Below are 17,454 nucleotides of genomic sequence, written 5' to 3' on the forward strand. Positions count from 1 at the left end.
CCAGGCCAGGAGCAGCTGAAGGAAACCCAGCTGAGGCATGAGTTTGAACAAACTCTTGAAATACACGGAGCATTGGGAGTGATTAACTCTGCCTGCAGAGGAAACAAGAAAGCTTCTGAGTAGAGTGGCATTGAACCTGGCCTTGCAGGACGAGTTAGGATAGCTCAGCATAATAAAGCTAAAACAGCTGCCGAAACTAATTCTAATTGCCTTGTCATATAGATGGGAGATCTGAGGGCCTGTTAATGGCAGAGTCAGGACTTGGACCCATGCCTCCATGGGTATGGAGTTCTACACTGGTATTAAGATGTTTAAGAGTGAGAAAAAGGGGATGGGAATGGCATTCTGGGCAAAAGGAATGGCATGGACAAATGAAAACTTTAGGAGCGAGATGGGCTTGGTGGTGAGGAGGCCTAGGCCAGAAGGACAGAAGAATGGGAGAGGGCAGCGAGGTGGGCAGGGTGGAATCATGCAGGCCTCAATTACCAGACTGAGGTCCTGGGGGCCATGAGGAGCCATGGAGGGTGTGTGAGCAGGGGAGGGACACAGTCCCATTCATAAGTTGTAATGACCCCTCTGGGGTTTGTGTGGGCTTCCCTGGGGGCTGAGCCTCGGAAGTCTTAGAGATCCAGTTTGGGGATCTTAGGGAATTCTCACCTCAAGGAACCCACTCACCCTGAGCCAGCAGCCTTGTCAGCCCTGCAGCGTTTATTGAGCATGGCCTAGACACTGACAGGAAGGTGACGATGGAGTTCACAAATTGACCTTGTTACCCCCATTCTGGGGCCTCTCCTCTTCCCCTTCCAGCAACTGAGGGAACTGAGAAGCAGAGTGGGGGCTGGAGAGGGAACTGCAGAACCTCTCTGGGGCCTCAGGGATGGTCCTTCCCTGTCCTCATTCCTCAGGTTTGGGAAGACTGAGGCCAGGGAAGAGCCAGAAGGCCGCAAGTCACCTAGAAGGCATCATGCTGGAGTTCGGGGCATCAAAGGCTCAGCACCCGGGGAACACATACTCCTCTTAGTCCAGCGGGCCCCGGTACATGGACTGCAGGTTGCAGTAGACAGGCTGGGAGGAATGGTCGGGGCCCTCGTAGTTCATGTAGAAGTCGCTGTCCTCTGATGAGTGAACCCTGTGGAGAAAGAGAGATGTGAGGGGAGGAAGGACTCAGAGGGTAGGCATGTCAGCTTTGAGAGGTAAAGAAAGTTCTGGGCGACTGAGTCCCTTCCTACATTTACATATGAGGAAACTGAGGCACGGGGCAGTGTTCTCCCAGCCTCCCAACCTTCTCTGAGGAAAGGAGGTGGGGGCCAGAGATTTAGGGAAGATTCCATGGATTTAGCATTATAACACTGTGGTCCAAGGACCTCAAGCCCATAATCGAATTATTTTCTTCCTTAAAGTTGAGGCAGTTGCTCATTTTTTTACTTTAAAATCTACACTTTGGTTTCTTTTCTTTTTTAAAAAATTTATTTTCTTTTAAGATTTTATTTATTTATTTATTTATTTATGAGAGAGATAGAGAGAGGCAAAGACATAAGCAGAGGCCTCCCACAAGGAGCCCAATATGGGACCCGATCCCGGACCCTTGGGATCATGCCCTGAGCCAAAGGCAGATGCCCAACCACTAAGCCACCCACCATCTACCCTTTTTTTTTTTTTTTTTTTTTTTTTTTTTTTTTAATTTTTTTTATTTATTTATGATAGTCACAGAGAGAGAGAGAGGCAGAGACACAGGCAGAGGGAGAAGCAGGCTCCATGCACCGGGAGCCCGATGTGGGATTCGATCCCGGGTCTCCAGGATCGCGCCCTGGGCCAAAGGCAGGCGCCAAACCGCTGCGCCACCCAGGGATCCCATCTACCCTTTTTTTAAAAGATAGACTTCGGTTTCCTCTTGAAAAATCAGAAGCTCTAGTCACACCAGCCACATGAACCCAAGTGGCTAGAGCCAAACCAGTGTCCCTTCAGCTGGGAAATGTCTTTACTAGGTTCTCCGAAGCAACTGACTTTGCGGCCTCAATACAGAAATAAATTTCTGAGTCTCAGTTTCCGCATTCATAGAATTGGTCTGGGAGGAGGTAGCTTCTTAGCAATGTCTAGCTATGTATGGTGGACAAGAACTCCACCCCCCCACCCCAACCCCACCCCCTGCCACGTCCAGGGGAAAAGCTCTCCTGCCTCTGGAACATCCTAACACTACCCTGGACTCCTCTGGTGACAAAGGCTACTTTGGGCAAGTGGAGTCTATCATTCATTCATGCTTTAGAATGAATCACTCCAAACACATAAATGCTCGTATAGGGATAGACAGGACTGGGAGTCAGGATCTGTTTCCTACCTCTGCTTCGGACTCAATGTGTGACCTTGGGCAAGTCCACCATCTGCCTCCCAGGGCCTCCGTTTGTACAAGGAAAATGTATAGTGGGAATGGCAGATCCAATTCTAAACAATGTTTTTGGAGGAGACTGGTCCTGAGGCTTTGGTGACAGCGAGGCAGAGGGGAGCATCACAGCACGAGCTGCCTTAGTGGGTCTAATTAGTGCCTTCAACTCCCTCCTGCGGACCACTTCTGCTTTTGAGCCGTATTTGCATCTGTTTTGCATATTCTCCTATTTCTCACCAACAGCTTCCCCCCAGCCTCCCCACTTTGTGGATTTCCCTGCCCACACCCATCCATGACCCTGTTCCATTCCTGCTCAGATTCCCTCAGCTCTAATGTTTTGCCTTCTCAAAACCGATTCACAGAAGATTCTCCATTCTCCTCCACCTCCAGGCCTTTGCCCCGGCCTGTGCTGTCCCCTGCAATTCCTTTCATTCCCTTATCCAACCTGGAAAAGTTGAAGCCATCCATCTAATTCCAGCCAAATCTAGAGGTGTCAGGCTTTGGGGGGGGTGGGGACACAGCTTTCTTAGCATCTCATGTGTCAAAGGGACATGTGGAGGGGCGCCTGGGTGGCTCAGTGGTTGAGCGCCTGCCTTTGGCTCAGGTCATGATCCCGGGGTCCTGGGATTGAGTCCCCACATCGGGCTCGCCACAGGGAGCCTGCTTCTCCCTCTGCCTGTGTCTCTGCCTCTCTCTGTGTGTCTCTCATGAATAAATAAATAAAATCTTTTAAAAAAACAGAGGGACCTGTGGGAGGGGAGCCATCCCCACTGTATAAAGACTGAAACAGAGGCTCAGAAATAGCCCTGGGTCACACAGGATCTGAGCCTAGACCACTGACTATTGTTGCAAAGCCCCTACTCTGCCTGGAACACTTGCCTCCTCTCTCCCCATACTGGGCAACCAGAAACTCAGTTTGTGGGTCAGGAAGGAAAATACTTGTCTCATGTACAGGAACTCACTTAATTCTTATCCCAACTCTGTGAGGTGGGGCTGTTATTATTCCCATTTTACAGGTGAGAAAACGGAGGCCCTGAGGTAAAACTACTTGCCCAAGATCACACAGACTACAACAGGTAGCCCAGGGGTTTGAACCCCGGCTATCTGGTTCCAGAGTCTTGGAGGCAGGTGTGAATCACTCACCCATGTTCAGCCCACTGGTGCCCGGCATCTGGCTGGCCCACAAACACATTCTCATAGTCGGGTGTGGAGAGTCTGGGCTGGGCAGCCGCCGGGGGCTTAGGGCTGAGGCCCCGGCTACTGTACCTTGGCTGCTTGCCAGCCACAGACCTAGAACCATCCTGAGCAGCCCATGTTTTGTCCAGGTCCCGGGGACTGGCCATCCAGCGTCCCCGAAGTCTCCAGGCCAGAACTAGGCCAGCAATGGTGAGCACGAGGAGCAGGGTTCCACTGGCCACCAGTGCCACGATGGTCAAGGACAGGCCAGAGGAGCAGCTAACTGCCAGGAAGGCAGACACATTGTGCCAGGCACCAGTGGCTGTGTCCTGGCACTTCGGAGGCTCTTGGCCAGAGCAGTTGTTCTGTCGGACCTGGTGCCAGGAATTTAGGACACAGCTGCAGTCAGCCTTCAGGTCAAGTTGACAGAGCATAGCCAGGTCCGGGTCCACGCGGTCCAGTGAGTTGTTTGTCACATCTAGGACCTGCAGCTTTTCCAGGAGTTTAAAGAAGAGCAATGGTAGCTCTTGAAGATTGTTGCCAGACAGGTCAAGGTAAACCAGGTTCCTGGCCTGCAGAGACTGGTTCTGGGGCAGTCTGAGGCCTTGACCACTGAAATTCAGGCATGTGGCCGTGAACTCCATGGTCCAGTTCACGTCCCCGGAGGACACGTTGCAGGAAAGGGCTTGGCTGCCTGGATTCTGCAGCAGCAGTGGCAACAGCAGCATCCACACCAGGGAGCCCTCCATTCAAGCAACCTAGACAGAGAGACACCAGAATCTAAGCCCAGACCTTAGCTTGTGGTCGCCTCGCCCTCACCGCTGGTGTTGTATTATTGTCATTGTCGTCGTTGTTGTCTCAGAGTGGCTCAGGCTTCTTCTGAAATGGTACAACGCAGGCCCTCACTTGCCGCCTCCCTGGCTGGCTCCGGCCTCTGCCTCGGTCGCCCCCTCTGGGGAATGGGTACAGAATCCCAGTGCCCGCCGGTCCTGGGAGGCCAGAAGACCCGGCCCAGTCATCCCCTCCGCTTCTCCCAGAGGAGCCCCTTCGGGTCAATTCGCCCATTCCCCTCAAGCGTGTCCCCCCCCACCCCCACGCCCGAATATTTTGGGCGCCCTCATTGGCCAAAAGGAGACAATATGCAAAATAAGCGGTTGCCCCCGGAAACGGCGGGGTCACCGCCCGCTAATTCTTTCTCCCTGGACTGCGGGGTGCTGCGGGTCTTGGGCTGGGGTCGGACGCGGCTGCTGAAAGGAACCCCCTCCGATCTGGCTTGAGGTCTCTGAGGTCTCTGCCCCGACCCCGGTTCTAGTGCCCCGGTCCTACCTTTCGGGTCCCACCGCCACGCTGTTGCCTGGGCGGCGCGGGAGCTCCTGGAGCTCACCTGGACGCGGGGGCCGAGGTGGTCAGCACCCGCCTCGGATCCGCGTGGCCCGGGGCGCTCCTCGGCTCAGGATCTGCACCCAGCGACTCAGGGGAAGAGGAACTGGTGTCCGGGTGCAATGCTGAGGGGAAGAATGAAGACACAGAGACCCGCCCCCCTTCCCGGCCTCAGGCCCGGGATTCTCACGGGAGGGGGAGGGGCGACCTGCTTCTCTGTTGCTGGAACCCAGAGACTGCATGTCCCCCATTAACACCCCGACAGACTGCTACCTCATCAACTCGCTTCCTGGTTGTCAGCTCAAATTGAGGCCCAACCCACGCATTCGTATGTTCGTTCATTCAACTAGCGCCGGTGCTGGACTTCCAGAAGGCCTGAGTGTGGCCGGGTTCTGGTGGAGCACCCAGTCTTCAGAGAGGTCACAGGGGGACACAGACACACCCAGTCCAGTGGAGTCAGGTCAGGTCAGAGGGAGCGACAGAGTCCAGGAAGGCTTCTTGGAGGAGGAAGCATTAGGATTGGGGCTTCAACACGCGAGTAGAGTTTTGTCAAGGATTCCCAAAACCATGCCTTTGACTCTCCAAGCTGCTAGCCTCCCCCACAGACTCAGAGCTCCTGCTCCATACAGCGCTGCCTCCCTGCTGGAGGGGGCTGTGAGGAGGGTTCCCTGGGGAAGGAAACATTGAGTCTGGGGCTTGGAGGATGAGTCACAGGAGCTGGCAGAAACAAATGCATGGCAGATTCCAGGCAGAAGTCACAACAGGAGCAGAGGCCCTGCAGTCATGGCTGGGTGGGTCAGTGTGTTTAAGAGTGGAGTGGCTGGAGTGGGCAGACCAAGAGGAGGAACTGGTGGTGTGGGCAGGGGGTGGGCAGTGCAGGCCTCAGAAGCCAGGCTAAGGAGTGGGGCATTATTCCCAGGACCATGGGGAACCAAGGATGACATGTGAGCAGTGGAGGGGTGTCGTGTCAAAATATTCCCCCAGGCAGCCCAGGTGGCTCAGTGGTTTAGCGCTGCCTTCAGCCCAGGGCCTGATCCTGGAGACCCGGGATCGAGTCCCACGTCGGGCTCCCTGCATGGAGCCTGCTTCTCCCTCTGCCGCTCTCTCTCTCTCTCTCTCTCTCTCTCTCTCTCTCATTAATAAATAAATAAAATCTTTAAAAAGAAAATATTCCCCCAGAGTGAACCAGTCTTAGAAGTGGGGGACCTGCGGAAGAGGCCAGAGTTCCAGAGGAGGAGGAGGGGTGCCTGAGTCAGACCCAGAAGATAATAACAAGAGTAGATTAAGAAGGATGGGCTAGGAGAGGGTCTCAGCCTCACAGGGGTATCCTGGTGTCAGGAAGACCAGGTTCGAATCCATTCCAGACCCTGGCCCACTGTGCAACTTTAACCACTCTGTGCCTCAGTTTCCACATCGGTAAAATGGGATAAATGCTAAGAGCCTTCTCCTTGACTGTGGGAAGCTACAGTTCACTCCCTGGTGCTTTCTGGTCTCGTCAAACTGTGCCCCTTTCCATCTTCAAACTCAGAGGAATGACCAAAGGTTTTGAACTGAGACTATAGAAAGTTGAAAATTGTTGCTTCAACACACTCAAAAGTACTCATTCTCTCTCTCTTTTTAAAAAGATTTTATTGATTTAACAATAGAGACAGAGCACAGTGAGGAGGGGGTGGCAGGCAGAGGGAGAGGGAGAAGCAGGCTCTGAGCTGAGCAGGGAGCCCAATGCAGGGCTTGATCCCAGGACCCCCGGACCATGACCTGAGCTGAATGCAGATGCCTAACTGACTGAGCCACCCAGGAGCCCCAATGGTACAGAAAAATTGCAAATCACAACTCTGTGGTACCAGTGCCATTTATTTTCTGCTGTCAGATTGGCAAAACTTCAAAAGGATGCTAATGTTCGGCAGGGCTGCGGGAGCATCTGTGGCGCTGTCCCAGAGGAAGGTATGCTGACACAGGCCACTGGAGTTACAAACACTTGTCCCTGCTGACCCAGCCTCCCACTTCTGGGATGCTCCTGAATAATTCATGTTCACAAAATGACAAGGGCAGGAGGGGCATGAGCTAACTGATGAGTGGGTAAACAAAACGCGGCGCATCCATACAGCAGAATGTTACTCAGCCATAGAAAGGAACGAAGCCCTGATACCAGCTACATCGTGGATGAACATTGAAAACATCATGAAGAGTGAAAGCAGCCAGTCACAAAAGGCCACATAGCCTGTGATTCTATTGATATAAAACGTCCAGAACAGGTGAATCCTTAGAGATAGAAAGCCGACTGGTGGTTGCCAGGAGCTGGGGGGAGGGCCTATTCAGGGGAATGGGGTTTCCATTTGGGGCAACGGAAATGTTCTGGAACTAGATGTAGGTGGTGCTTGCAAAACACTGTAAATGTACTAAAATCTCACTGAATTGTACACTCAAAAAATGGCTAAAATGGTAGATTTTGTGCGAAGTGTATTTTGAACAATTTAAAACAGGAGGGAAGGCAAAAAGATGGCAGAGCTAAGAGATGATTCATTGCATGTTGGGAGATGGGGGTGATGGGGAAGGGAAGCAACCTAAGGGATTGGTTAGATGAATAACAGCTCCTCCTTCCTGGGGGATGCCTCAGAGTCATAAAAACAAAATGATAGATCTCTATGAACTGATAAGGAAAAACTCATTCATCTTTTTCCATAAACCTTTATTAAGTGGCTACTGTGTGCCAGAGACTGGTCAGGGAGCTGTGCCTACAGCCCTTAACAAAACAGACCAAATCCCTGTGCTTGTGGGGTTCTCATAGCAGTTGGAGAGGTTGGCAACGTGTAGGATCGACCGAGAAAATATGGAGCAGGTGGAAAAAGTAATGCAGAGAAAAATAAGACAAGAAGCAAGCAGGCAAGGTGGCAACTCTTTTTTTTTCTTTTTTCAAGATTTTATTTACTTATTTGGGAGAGAGAGTTCAAGTTTGTGCATATGTGCGAGGTGGAGGGAAGCCAAGCGGGGTCCTGGTATCGAGCCCTGCACTGGGTTCTCTTGCCTAGTGGGAGCCTGCTTCTCCCTCTCCCCCTCCCCCTGCTTGCACTCTCCCTCTCTATCTCAAATAAATAAATAAAATCTTTAAAAAATAAAATAAAACACCGAAATCAGCCAACAAGCCCACATAAAGACACCCTGGCTTTTGGGATAAGAGGGACGGGGCAGGGGTGCCTGGCTGGCTCAATGGGTTAAGCATCTGCCTTGGGCTCAGGTCATGAATCCAGTGTCGTGGGATGGAGCCCCACACCAGGCTTCCTGCTCAGCAGGGAGCCTGCTTCTTCTTCCCTCCCTGCCCCTGCTCTCTCACCCTATCTCTCTCAAATAAATAAAATCTTAAAAAAAAAAAAAAAAAAGGAGGAACAGAAGGGCAGCAGCCACCCTCAGGCTGGGGTGTGAGTGGATATCCCCCATGTCCCACACCCTGGGAGGAGTTAGCGGCATCCAGCCCTAAGGTCTCTTAGAATAGGAGGAAATGAGGAAATGAGGAAGTGCCAGACAACCGGTCTGTGTGTGTGTATGTGTGTGTGTGTGTGTGTGTGTGTGTGTTTGGAGTGGAGGGAGGTAGGCGTGGGATCTGGGATAGTGGGTTCTGGAGGTGGTCTGGGGGACCTGAGGGACCCAGAATCTGGAAAATTTAGAGGGGTCAGGAGTTTGGGAGCCCTAGGTCCTGGGGTTTGGGGGTTTGGAAATGCCTGGCATGTATAAGGTATTGGGGTCTGAAGCACGGGGCCTGGGAGACCTGGGGTCTGGGCCATCCTAGCTGCCACCTGAACAGGTCGTGTCCAGGCTATGGGAAGCAGAGTAACCCCGGGCTTCACTGCCTGAAGGGGACCAGAAGCTCCCAGAGGGCACACCTCCATACTCCCCCTCCATCCTGCCTGACATGCTCTTGAGCCTGGGCCTGAAACAAGCCTGAGTCCCAGGCAGGGCCAGTCCCTCAGCACAGAGACTTCCAGAGGTCCTTAGGGTCACCTAGAGACCTTCAGAAATCCCCAGAGATGTCTAGAACAACTCAGAATCCCCAAGCCCCCAGGTTACCCAGAGGCCTTCAGAGATCTTCAGAGACACCCCCCACCCCACCCCACCCCCCGCCAATAGCCATGAAAACATGGAGCACAAAGACAAAGATAGAAATACAGAGTTCCCTGGGATAACCCAGACCCAGGGCCACCAACCTATGACCTCCTCAATATAGCCATATATGCCCAACTCCCTCTGACCCCCATGTACCCACCTGTACTGGGTGAGGCCTCAGTCCCGCCCCTGCCCCCAGTATTCCCAAGATTGGGGATCTGAAGTGGGATCAAGGGTTTGCCCTCCCCCACCATCTACCTCTCCTCCTGTTCCTGGGCTCTCATACTTATCCCTAATCTGCCCTTCTCTGGAGCCCTGATTCTCCGTGGGGCCAGAGGTTTGGGGCTCAGGCCCCAGGCCCTGTCCTGCCTGCCATTTGCATTCCCCATGCTTCAAAGTGCAGCCTTTGAATGCCAGACTTCTGTCCCAGCCTGGAGTCTGGCTGCCCTTAGGGTCCTGTCTCACCTGGGAGAGGAGGGAGGGCAAGGTGCCAGGCAGCCCAACCCAGCCCAGGAGGCCCAGATCTAAAGGCCTGGGGATCTCAAGATGTCCAAGGGGGCTCTGGAGCCAGCAGGTCAGGACCAGAGGCAGGTGTGACAAGCCAAGGCCGGGCTGGGTACCCAGACAGTAGGCAGACACGGCCACCCCAGCCAGGCGAGCATCCAGCCAGCGATCACTGAGGTCTAGGCCTCACCTTCACCTCCGTGACCCAGGACCGCCACCTTAATCTCTTTAGGCCTCACTTCCTCCTCCCTAAAACAGAGACAATGAAAACCACTCTGTGGGGCCGCTGTGAAGAAGCGCTGAGAGTCAGATGTGAACGTGAGTGTGTGCCTGGCACGGGGGGTGGGGGGTGGGGGTGGGGGTGGGGGTGGTGGTGAGGTGGAGGGGTGGGAGGGGGGTGCTAAGACGCAGGAGGTGGGGAGAGGCACAAGCATTGACTTCAGAAGGTTAAGGCTGGAGTTTTAATGGTGCAGAAAGACCCTGTTTGAAGTCACTTGGTCCCGTCGGTTAGAGTAAAATTTTAGAAGCCGCTGAACGCTGTTGTCCGCGGGGTGTCATCGGGTGGGGGTGGCGCAAAGCAAACGTGGCACCGAGCTCTGCGGTCGTCTCCGAGCACGTCCACCTGCTGGCTGCTTAGCGGAGGGCTGCTGGGGCCCTGGGACGCCGCGCTGCCCGCCCACAGGGCTCCCCTGGGAGCAGCCCGCGACCACAGACGGAGGGCGAGTGCCTGTGGACGCCTCAGCTGTCTCCCACCTCAGGTAGGACCTCTCCGAGGTGCTCCGGCCCCCCGCCCCCCCTAGGTGACCTGGCCCTCGGAGCCTGCTGCCTGGCGCCCCCTGCAGGGCTCCTCGTCTCTGCTCACCCCGACCGGGGCTTCCAGGGGTGATTCCCCGTCGCCCCCACTGCAAACAGGCTCTAGGATTCTGTTCTTCAGGCCTGCTTCTCAGGGACCCCAATGAAGATAGGTGGAGTGACTGACTGGGACACCGGGCTGGCTCAGTGGGTGGAGCATGCAACTATTTATTTATTTACTTATTTATTTATTTATTTATTTACCCATTCATTTGAGAGAGAGAGAGAGAGAGAGAGAGAGAGCTCCTCAGCAAGAGGGGAGAGGAACAGAAAGAGAGAAAGAATCCTGACCTGGACTTCCCTCTGAGCAGGGAGCCCAAGGCGGGCTCTATCCCCAGGACCCTGAGATAGAGACCTGAGCTAAAATCAAGAGCCCATGGCTAAATGGACTAAGCTACCCAGGCAGCCAGAGCATGCAGTTCTTGATCTCAGGGTCGTGAGTTGGATCCCCACATTGGGTGTAGAGAATATTTAAAATAAATTTAAAGAGGGGCGCCTGGGTGGCTCAGTGGTTGAGCATCTGCCTTTGGCTCTGGTTGTGATCCTGGAGTCCTAGGATGGAGTTCCAACTCGGGCTCTCTAGAGGGAGCCTGCTTCTCCCTCTGCCTATGTCTCTGCCTGTCTGTGTCTCATGAATAAATACAATCTTAACGATAAAAGAAAATAAATTTAAAAAATAAACTTGGGGCAGCCCCGGTGGCTCAGCGGTTTAGTGCTGCCTTCAGCCCAGGGTGTGATCCTGGAGACACCCAGGATCAAGTCCCACATCAGGCTCCCTGCATGGAGCTTGCTTCTCCCTCTGTCGGTGTCTCTGATTACTCATGAATAAAATCTTAAAAAAAATAAAAATAAACTTAAAGAGAGATGTAATCTTCACCATAGCCCCCTGAGATAGGAACTGTCATTACCAGTTCATAGGAACTGATAAGACCCCTCCTCATTTTACAGGCAGGGAAACTGAGGCATGGTGTGGTTGAGTAGCTTGCCCAAGGCTCAACAGCAACTGAGGGTTGGACCAGAATCTGTGTGGTTGACCATTAGGCTACACTATGCGCAAATACCAGATGCATTTGCATCGATCTGGAAGGGTCTGCAGAGCCATTCCAGGGAACACAATGAATCTCTATGTGGCTCCTGGATACATGGATTTGGACTTGTGTTCAAGATAGTGATTGCCTGGGGCTGTGGACTAAGGAGGGTATTTTGTTTTATTTGTTAGGTTTTGTTTGTTTTTGGTAACAATTCATTCATTCCTCAAATATTTACTGAGTGCCTCCTGAATGCAGCAACACTCCTGCTCTTAAGTAGCTGATGTTCCAGGGGGAGGGCACCACGAACAATAAATTACCAAATTTATTTATTTATTTATTTTATTATTTTTAAAGATTTTACTTATTTACTCATGAGAAACAGAGAGAGAGAGAGAGAGAGAGAGAGGTGGAGACAAAGGCAGAGGGAGAAGCAGGCTCCCCATGGGGAATCCAATGTAGGACTCAATCCCAGGAACCCAGGCATCACGACCAGAGCCAAAGGCAGATGCTCAACCACTGAGCCACCCAGGCATCCCTAAATTACCAAATTTAAAAGCGGTTAGGAAATAATAGCTCAAGAGAGAAAAAGTTAAACAGAATGTGGGAGATTTGAAGAGCAAGACGGGGTGGTTCACAGTTTTAAAAAGGTTAGTCAAAGAGAAAAAAATGCAGAAAAGAAAGGGGAGGAAAAAAGGATGTGCAGGTCAGAGTTCAAAATGGGAAGTTTTGGGGGTGGTAGGGGAACTGGGTGATTTTTTTCTTTATTTTTCTCCTTTTTTACTATGAAATAATGCAATGCATAAAAATGTAAATATATATCTGGAAGCCGACTTGGGGAGCATGGGCAAGGTCAAGAGAAGCTGACAACATTCCAAGCTTGAATCTGGAGGTCTCAAGAGCTGTTCCAAAGGGGCACCAGGGTGAGGCCTGCAGGGACCCCGCAGGAGTTGGTGCTGCGAGTCTCTGCTATCCTCGTGTGGCCATACTCGGGATTGCAAGTCCTGGGGGTTCCCCGGCCCTTCACACCACCAGACTCCGCCCTGGCTAGGGAGGATGGTAATGACAATTTGTGTCACAATCAGGCTGAGACCCCTGGGGACACTGGAGGCCTCGGATCCCAGCACAAAGGGGACAGTGGTAATTTTTAATTCATTTGGTTTGCAACAGGTATTTATCGAGCTCCTGCTGTGTGCCAAGCATTCTTCTTTGCACTGAACAAAATATTCAAATTCCTGGCCCTGGGACGCCTGGGTACTCAGTCGGTTAAGTATCTGCCTCCTGCTCAGGTCATGATCCCAGGGTCCTGGGATTGAGCCCCACTTCAGGGTCCCTGTTGAGTGGGGAGCCTGCTTCTTCCTTTCCCTCCGCCGCTCCCCTGCTTGTGCTCTCTCCCTCTCTCTCAAATACATAAAAATCTTTAGAAAAAAATAAACAAAACCAAAAAACAAATTCCCTGCCCTCCTGGACCTCATGGATTACTGGGGACATGGGAAATCAATGTGCAGGGCAGCCCAGGTGGCTCAGCAGTTTAGCGCCCCCTTCAGCCCAGGGCATGATCCTGGAGACCAAGGATGGAGTCCCGCCTCAAGCTCCCTGAATGGAGCCTGCTTCTCCTTCTGCCTGCGTCTCTGCCTCTGTCTGTCTCTCATGAATAAATAATTAAAAAAAAAAAAAAAAAAGAAATCAATGTGCAAAAACAAAATTTTCAGGAAAAATCCAGCGCAACCCAGGTTGGAGGGCCTCTCTGAAAAGACATTGCTGGAGCTCAGGCCTGAAGGATGAAGAGAAGCAACCCATGGGGAAGGGCTGAGGGAAAGGTGTCCCAGGCAGGGAGAACAGCATGTAAAGGCCCTGGGGTGGGGATGAGCTGGATGCTTGCAGCAGGATCATGCACAGAAAGCACCCAAGTTCCCCTTAGCATTCATTCCGCAGTGTTGTTCTTAAGCTGCGGGACTCCCAAATGGGGAAGAAAAGACTCCTCCCTTTTACTGCCCAGAAAGAGAGTGGGACCTTAGGTGCCATGGAACCTCTTCTGCCACAGGAAAAGACCAGAGGTCTGGAAAGGAGAGGTAAGGGAGAGATGTTGCCATGCACCCCAAAGTGGGACCTGGTCCTCCACTCTCTGCTCCGTGTCTTCAGGTCAGTTGCTTCCCTGTGCTGAGCCTCAGTTTTATCTGCAGAACTTTCTCTGTAGCTGCTACAGGTTCTCCTCTCCTCCACTCCTCTCTTCCCTGCTCCTCCCGGCAGGCCTGAGGTTTTCACAAAATGCCTCCAATTTCCCAGAGTGAGTATCCCAGACCCAGACAGGGCAGGCATGCCAGGGGATGAAGTGTTGCCTCTGGATCACCTATGGGACTACCTCAGTACCTCTCAGGGCTCAGTTTCCCCACCCTATAACATGTGGAGGAGATATGCCGCCTCTCCAACGAGGCTGCTCGGTGGCTTTTCCAGGGATGATCTGATCCTGGACTGAGCACACCAATTTCTAATGATTTGGAATTCAACTAGGCAGGAGGGGGAGGGACTTAATTTGTGGGCACAAGAGACCACAAAAAGTCCTGGAAACAGGGCAGGGTACCGGCTCAGGCTGAGCCTTATGGAGGATGGACACAGATGCTGTGGGGGGAGCTGTAGATTCGGTCGAGGCTCCTCCTCCCAGTCCTGGGTCCCTTCTCTCGCCTAGAGTTCATCGCAGCTTTGCAAGCTTGGGAGGTTCAGTCGCCTGCCTCCTGCTCAAAGACTCACAAGTGCAGGCCGCAGCAGGCTGCACAACACGATTCACATCCAGGCTCATTCTCCATCTGGGGACTTCTGTCTCCAGGTGATCGGTCTTGGAATACAGGAAACTGAAACTCCAAGGAGTTGCTGCCTTTTCAAGGAGCTTAGTCCATCTGAGCGAGCCTTGGCCCCCCCACCCCATCCCCAGGACTCCCGGGTTGGGGGCCTTGCTCCTCCCGCCAGGTCTCTGCGAGAACTCCCACCCCAGCTCTAGCGCTCACCGGCTGCTGTGGCTTCTCCCCTCCCGGTGTTGTTTGGGTTTTAATTTTTGTGTTGCAGTTAGAAAATTACCCGTAATTACAGCTTCTGAGAGGAAACATCTCCTGGCCCAGACCCGGCTTCCAGCTGTGGCCCGCCTCCCACGCACGGCTGGGGCGGGGCTGCAGGAGCCGCCCTCCGGAGCCCGGCCCCTCCCAAAGCCTGCCACTTTAATGGGGCGGGGGTGGGGTGGGGGAGGGCTGCTTCCATCTCCAGTAGGGAGGTAAACCCAAACCAGCCTTCCGAGCGACTCCTGCAACATATTCACCGGCAGCCAGGGCTGTGTCCACAGGGAGCACAGATCCAGTGGGAGGCGGAGGCTGCCAGCCAATTATCTGATGCATCATTTTATCGTAACAGTGACAAATCCAGCCAAGGCCAGTGCAGAATCCGTAATCCAGGGGAGATGGCCAAGGAAGGCAAGAAGAAGGGAGGAGAGGAGAAAAGAGGGGAAGGAGGGAGAAGATGGAGAAGAAGGAACTAGTATAGGCCAGGCCAGGAGCCAAACTGCCCTCCAGGCAGCAGGAACAGCCAGGGCAAAGGCCGTGAGGCGGGCCTGTGAAAGGTGGATATGAAGACTGGAAAGACTGGAAGGGAGTGGGAAGGACAGCCCTCCCCCCCCGCCCCCCCGCAAAAAAAAAAAGACCCAGCCCTACAAGCACAGCCCGCTTCAGGCTTCCCCAGGCCCCGCCCCCAACCCGGTGGTAATCCCAAGGCCGAGAATGGGCTCAGGGCTGCAGTGCCCGCGCAGCCACACAGGGGCGATCGGGAGCTGGTGAAGAGATCCGGGTCTGGGATCTAGCCGAGACCCTTTAGCCTACTCGGCTTGCGGTCCCCACCCGGGCCCCTTAATCAGTCCCCGGGGCTGCTAAGGCCCAGAGCCCCCGTCTACTTGGGCCTCTTACCGGGACAACCTCCTGCATCCCCCATGCCATCCAAATCTCCCCAGGAGCCCCATGGAGCTTCTTAAAATCCTGTTGCAGATCCTGCCCCTCAGGGCTACACACGTTCCCGTGACTCTATTGCTCTTGGAACAAATCTGAACCTGTCCCTTGGAGTGATCCAGCTCCCCCTCCCCCTGCTCCAGCCGCACGGCCCTCCGCTCTGCCTCCAGCACCTTCACCGCGCACCCATCTCAGGGCCCTTGCACTTCTGTGACTGCAGGCTGAACATTTTGTTTTAAGATCTTTCAGATCCACCCCTCCCCTTGTTAAACAAAACAAAACTCCCCTCCCCGTGCCCGTCCCTCGTACGGGTGGGTGCGGGGTGGGGGCTCTTCTGCGGGTTCGGCTTTTACGAGGCGTGCGCCCCGTTTGGATGTGCCTGCGGCTCAGCTTCCCTGACGCCGCGGGGGGCCCAGAGCTCGCTCCTCTCGGACTTTTCCGCCGGCACCGAGGCTGTGTTTGGAGATCCGTCTCGGTTGCCATGAGAACCGCGCTAGGCGCTCCAGCCGGCCGCGCCTCCCCCTTCGCAGCTCGCGCCTCCGTCTCCCTCCTCTCCCCTCGCCTCCACCCTGCTCTGGGAGCCGGGCCCACTCGCCGGCGGTCGCTGGGTCCTCTCCTCCCCCGGGAAGCCCTCCCTCTGCCCAGCATGTAGTGCTCCCTGAGGTTATCCTGACTCGCCAGCTTTTGACGGTCAGCTTTCCCCAGCAGAATCTCTGCTTCGCAAGCAGTAGCAACGCGTCCTGGCTGGGTCCCCAGGTCTCTGCACCCAGCAAACGCTCAATAAATGTTTGTGGGGAGGTTGCAGAGTCCCAACGACTCAAGGAGCGGCGGCTCAGAGAGGGCGAAGGACCCGCGCAGGGCACACAGAACCTGGGGAGCCACGGAGCATTGGGAGATAAATAAGGGGTGCCCGGGGTAGCAGGAGGAGCATCTGCAGGGCCTGGGTGTCACAGTTGTCACCAATACGCTGTGTGACTTGGGTGAGCCACACTTTCTCTGTGTCTCGTTGAAAGTGAGCGCTGGAGAGCGGTGGTGGGAGCGGGTATTACGATGAGGGTGCCCTGGAGGCCCACGTCCGTCCGCTGGTGGCGTCCGGGGCGCTGGCAGTCGCCAGCAAGAGGCCCTACAGAAGCTCGCCGGCCGCACCCCCACTCGCTCGCGGCACAGGCCCCTCCTCTACCCCGGCTCCGGGCTGGGGGGGCCCCCAGCGGGAGAGGAAGCTGGGGGAGGGGACGACCGGCTGGACAGGAAGTGGGAAGGGCTGGCGTCCCCCTCCAACCCCGGCTGAGGCCCCTCGGGATGGAGGCGGGGCTGGGGCCAGCCTGGCCCTTCCCTTCCTCTCCGCCTGTCTGGAACCCTAGCGGCTCCCACTTCCCGACTGCCAGGAGGCCTGAGGGGTGGGGATCCCCACTGCGGGGCGCAGCCTCTAAGAAAGGAGGTATAACACGGGGTCAGCTGGCTGTGGGAGAGGGTACTCCCATCTAGACACTCACACGCAGACACACACGACACAGGAAACCAGAGTACACAACGCAGGTCCCAGGGAGCTAGCAATCAACCCACGCGTGAAGGCACAGGCATGTGCACATGCACGCAAACGCATACACATTTGTGAACACGTGTGACGGTGTTATTTGGCCCCGCACAACTGCCAAGGACACAACCACCTCGGAAGAGCCAGGGCCAGTTGTTCAGGCAGCAACCTTTCACTGGACCACCACCCCTCGCATAATGATGTATCCATGCACTCACACAGGAACTGCGTGTTCACAGACACACACACACTTGCAGTCATGTACAGGAAAAAAGAACACCTGTGGCAAATATTCACAGAAACATCCAGACCTGGAGTCACAACTGGACTGCTTCTCCCTACTGGTTGCCAGCCAGTAGGTCCAGTGCACAGGCCTCCACCCCTCCCGGGAACACTTACCTCACTGTCTGCCCCATCTCACACTCCCTGGAAGAAGGACCCCAGGAGGGGAAATGAGTTACCCACTGCCTGCAGTCTTGACTCCTTCAGAGGGGTGATTAAATGTGGGCTGCACCCAAT

At 54.3% G+C, this 17,454-nt stretch overlaps 1 protein-coding gene across 3 annotated transcripts; it reads right to left on the reverse strand.

Annotated features, from left to right (window-relative positions):
- Window positions 1-688: 688 nt before the first annotated feature.
- On the reverse strand, window positions 689-17,416 carry LRRC25 (leucine rich repeat containing 25). 3 transcript variants are annotated; one of them, XM_041760569.1, is made up of 3 exons: window positions 17,335-17,416; window positions 3,524-4,314; window positions 689-1,129 (listed from the first exon to the last, which is right to left on the reverse strand). In XM_041760569.1, exons 2-3 carry the CDS (start codon window positions 4,303-4,305, stop codon window positions 1,018-1,020), a joined length of 894 nt encoding a protein of 297 aa, XP_041616503.1. In that variant the 5' UTR covers window positions 4,306-4,314; window positions 17,335-17,416; the 3' UTR covers window positions 689-1,017. The 3 variants fall into 3 exon arrangements, with proteins under 3 accessions (XP_041616503.1, XP_041616502.1, XP_041616501.1); XM_041760568.1 differs by lacking the exon at window positions 17,335-17,416 and adding an exon at window positions 4,941-5,242; XM_041760567.1 differs by lacking the exon at window positions 17,335-17,416 and adding an exon at window positions 4,883-5,233.
- Window positions 17,417-17,454: the final 38 nt, after the last annotated feature.

The sequence above is a fragment of the Vulpes lagopus genome, chromosome 7, assembly GCF_018345385.1.
Source record: "Vulpes lagopus strain Blue_001 chromosome 7, ASM1834538v1, whole genome shotgun sequence".
Classification (NCBI taxonomy): domain Eukaryota; kingdom Metazoa; phylum Chordata; class Mammalia; order Carnivora; family Canidae; genus Vulpes; species Vulpes lagopus.

Excerpts from the sequence above, each read along its gene's own strand:
- LRRC25 (XM_041760569.1), bottom strand. The coding sequence starts at position 4,305 with ATGGAGGGCTCCCTGGTGTGGATGCTGCTGTTGCCACTGCTGCTGCAG. Across the intron at positions 1,130-3,523 it reads CACCAGTGGGCTGAACATGG|GGTTCACTCATCAGAGGACA; the intron begins GTGAGTGATTCA and ends CTTTCTCCACAG.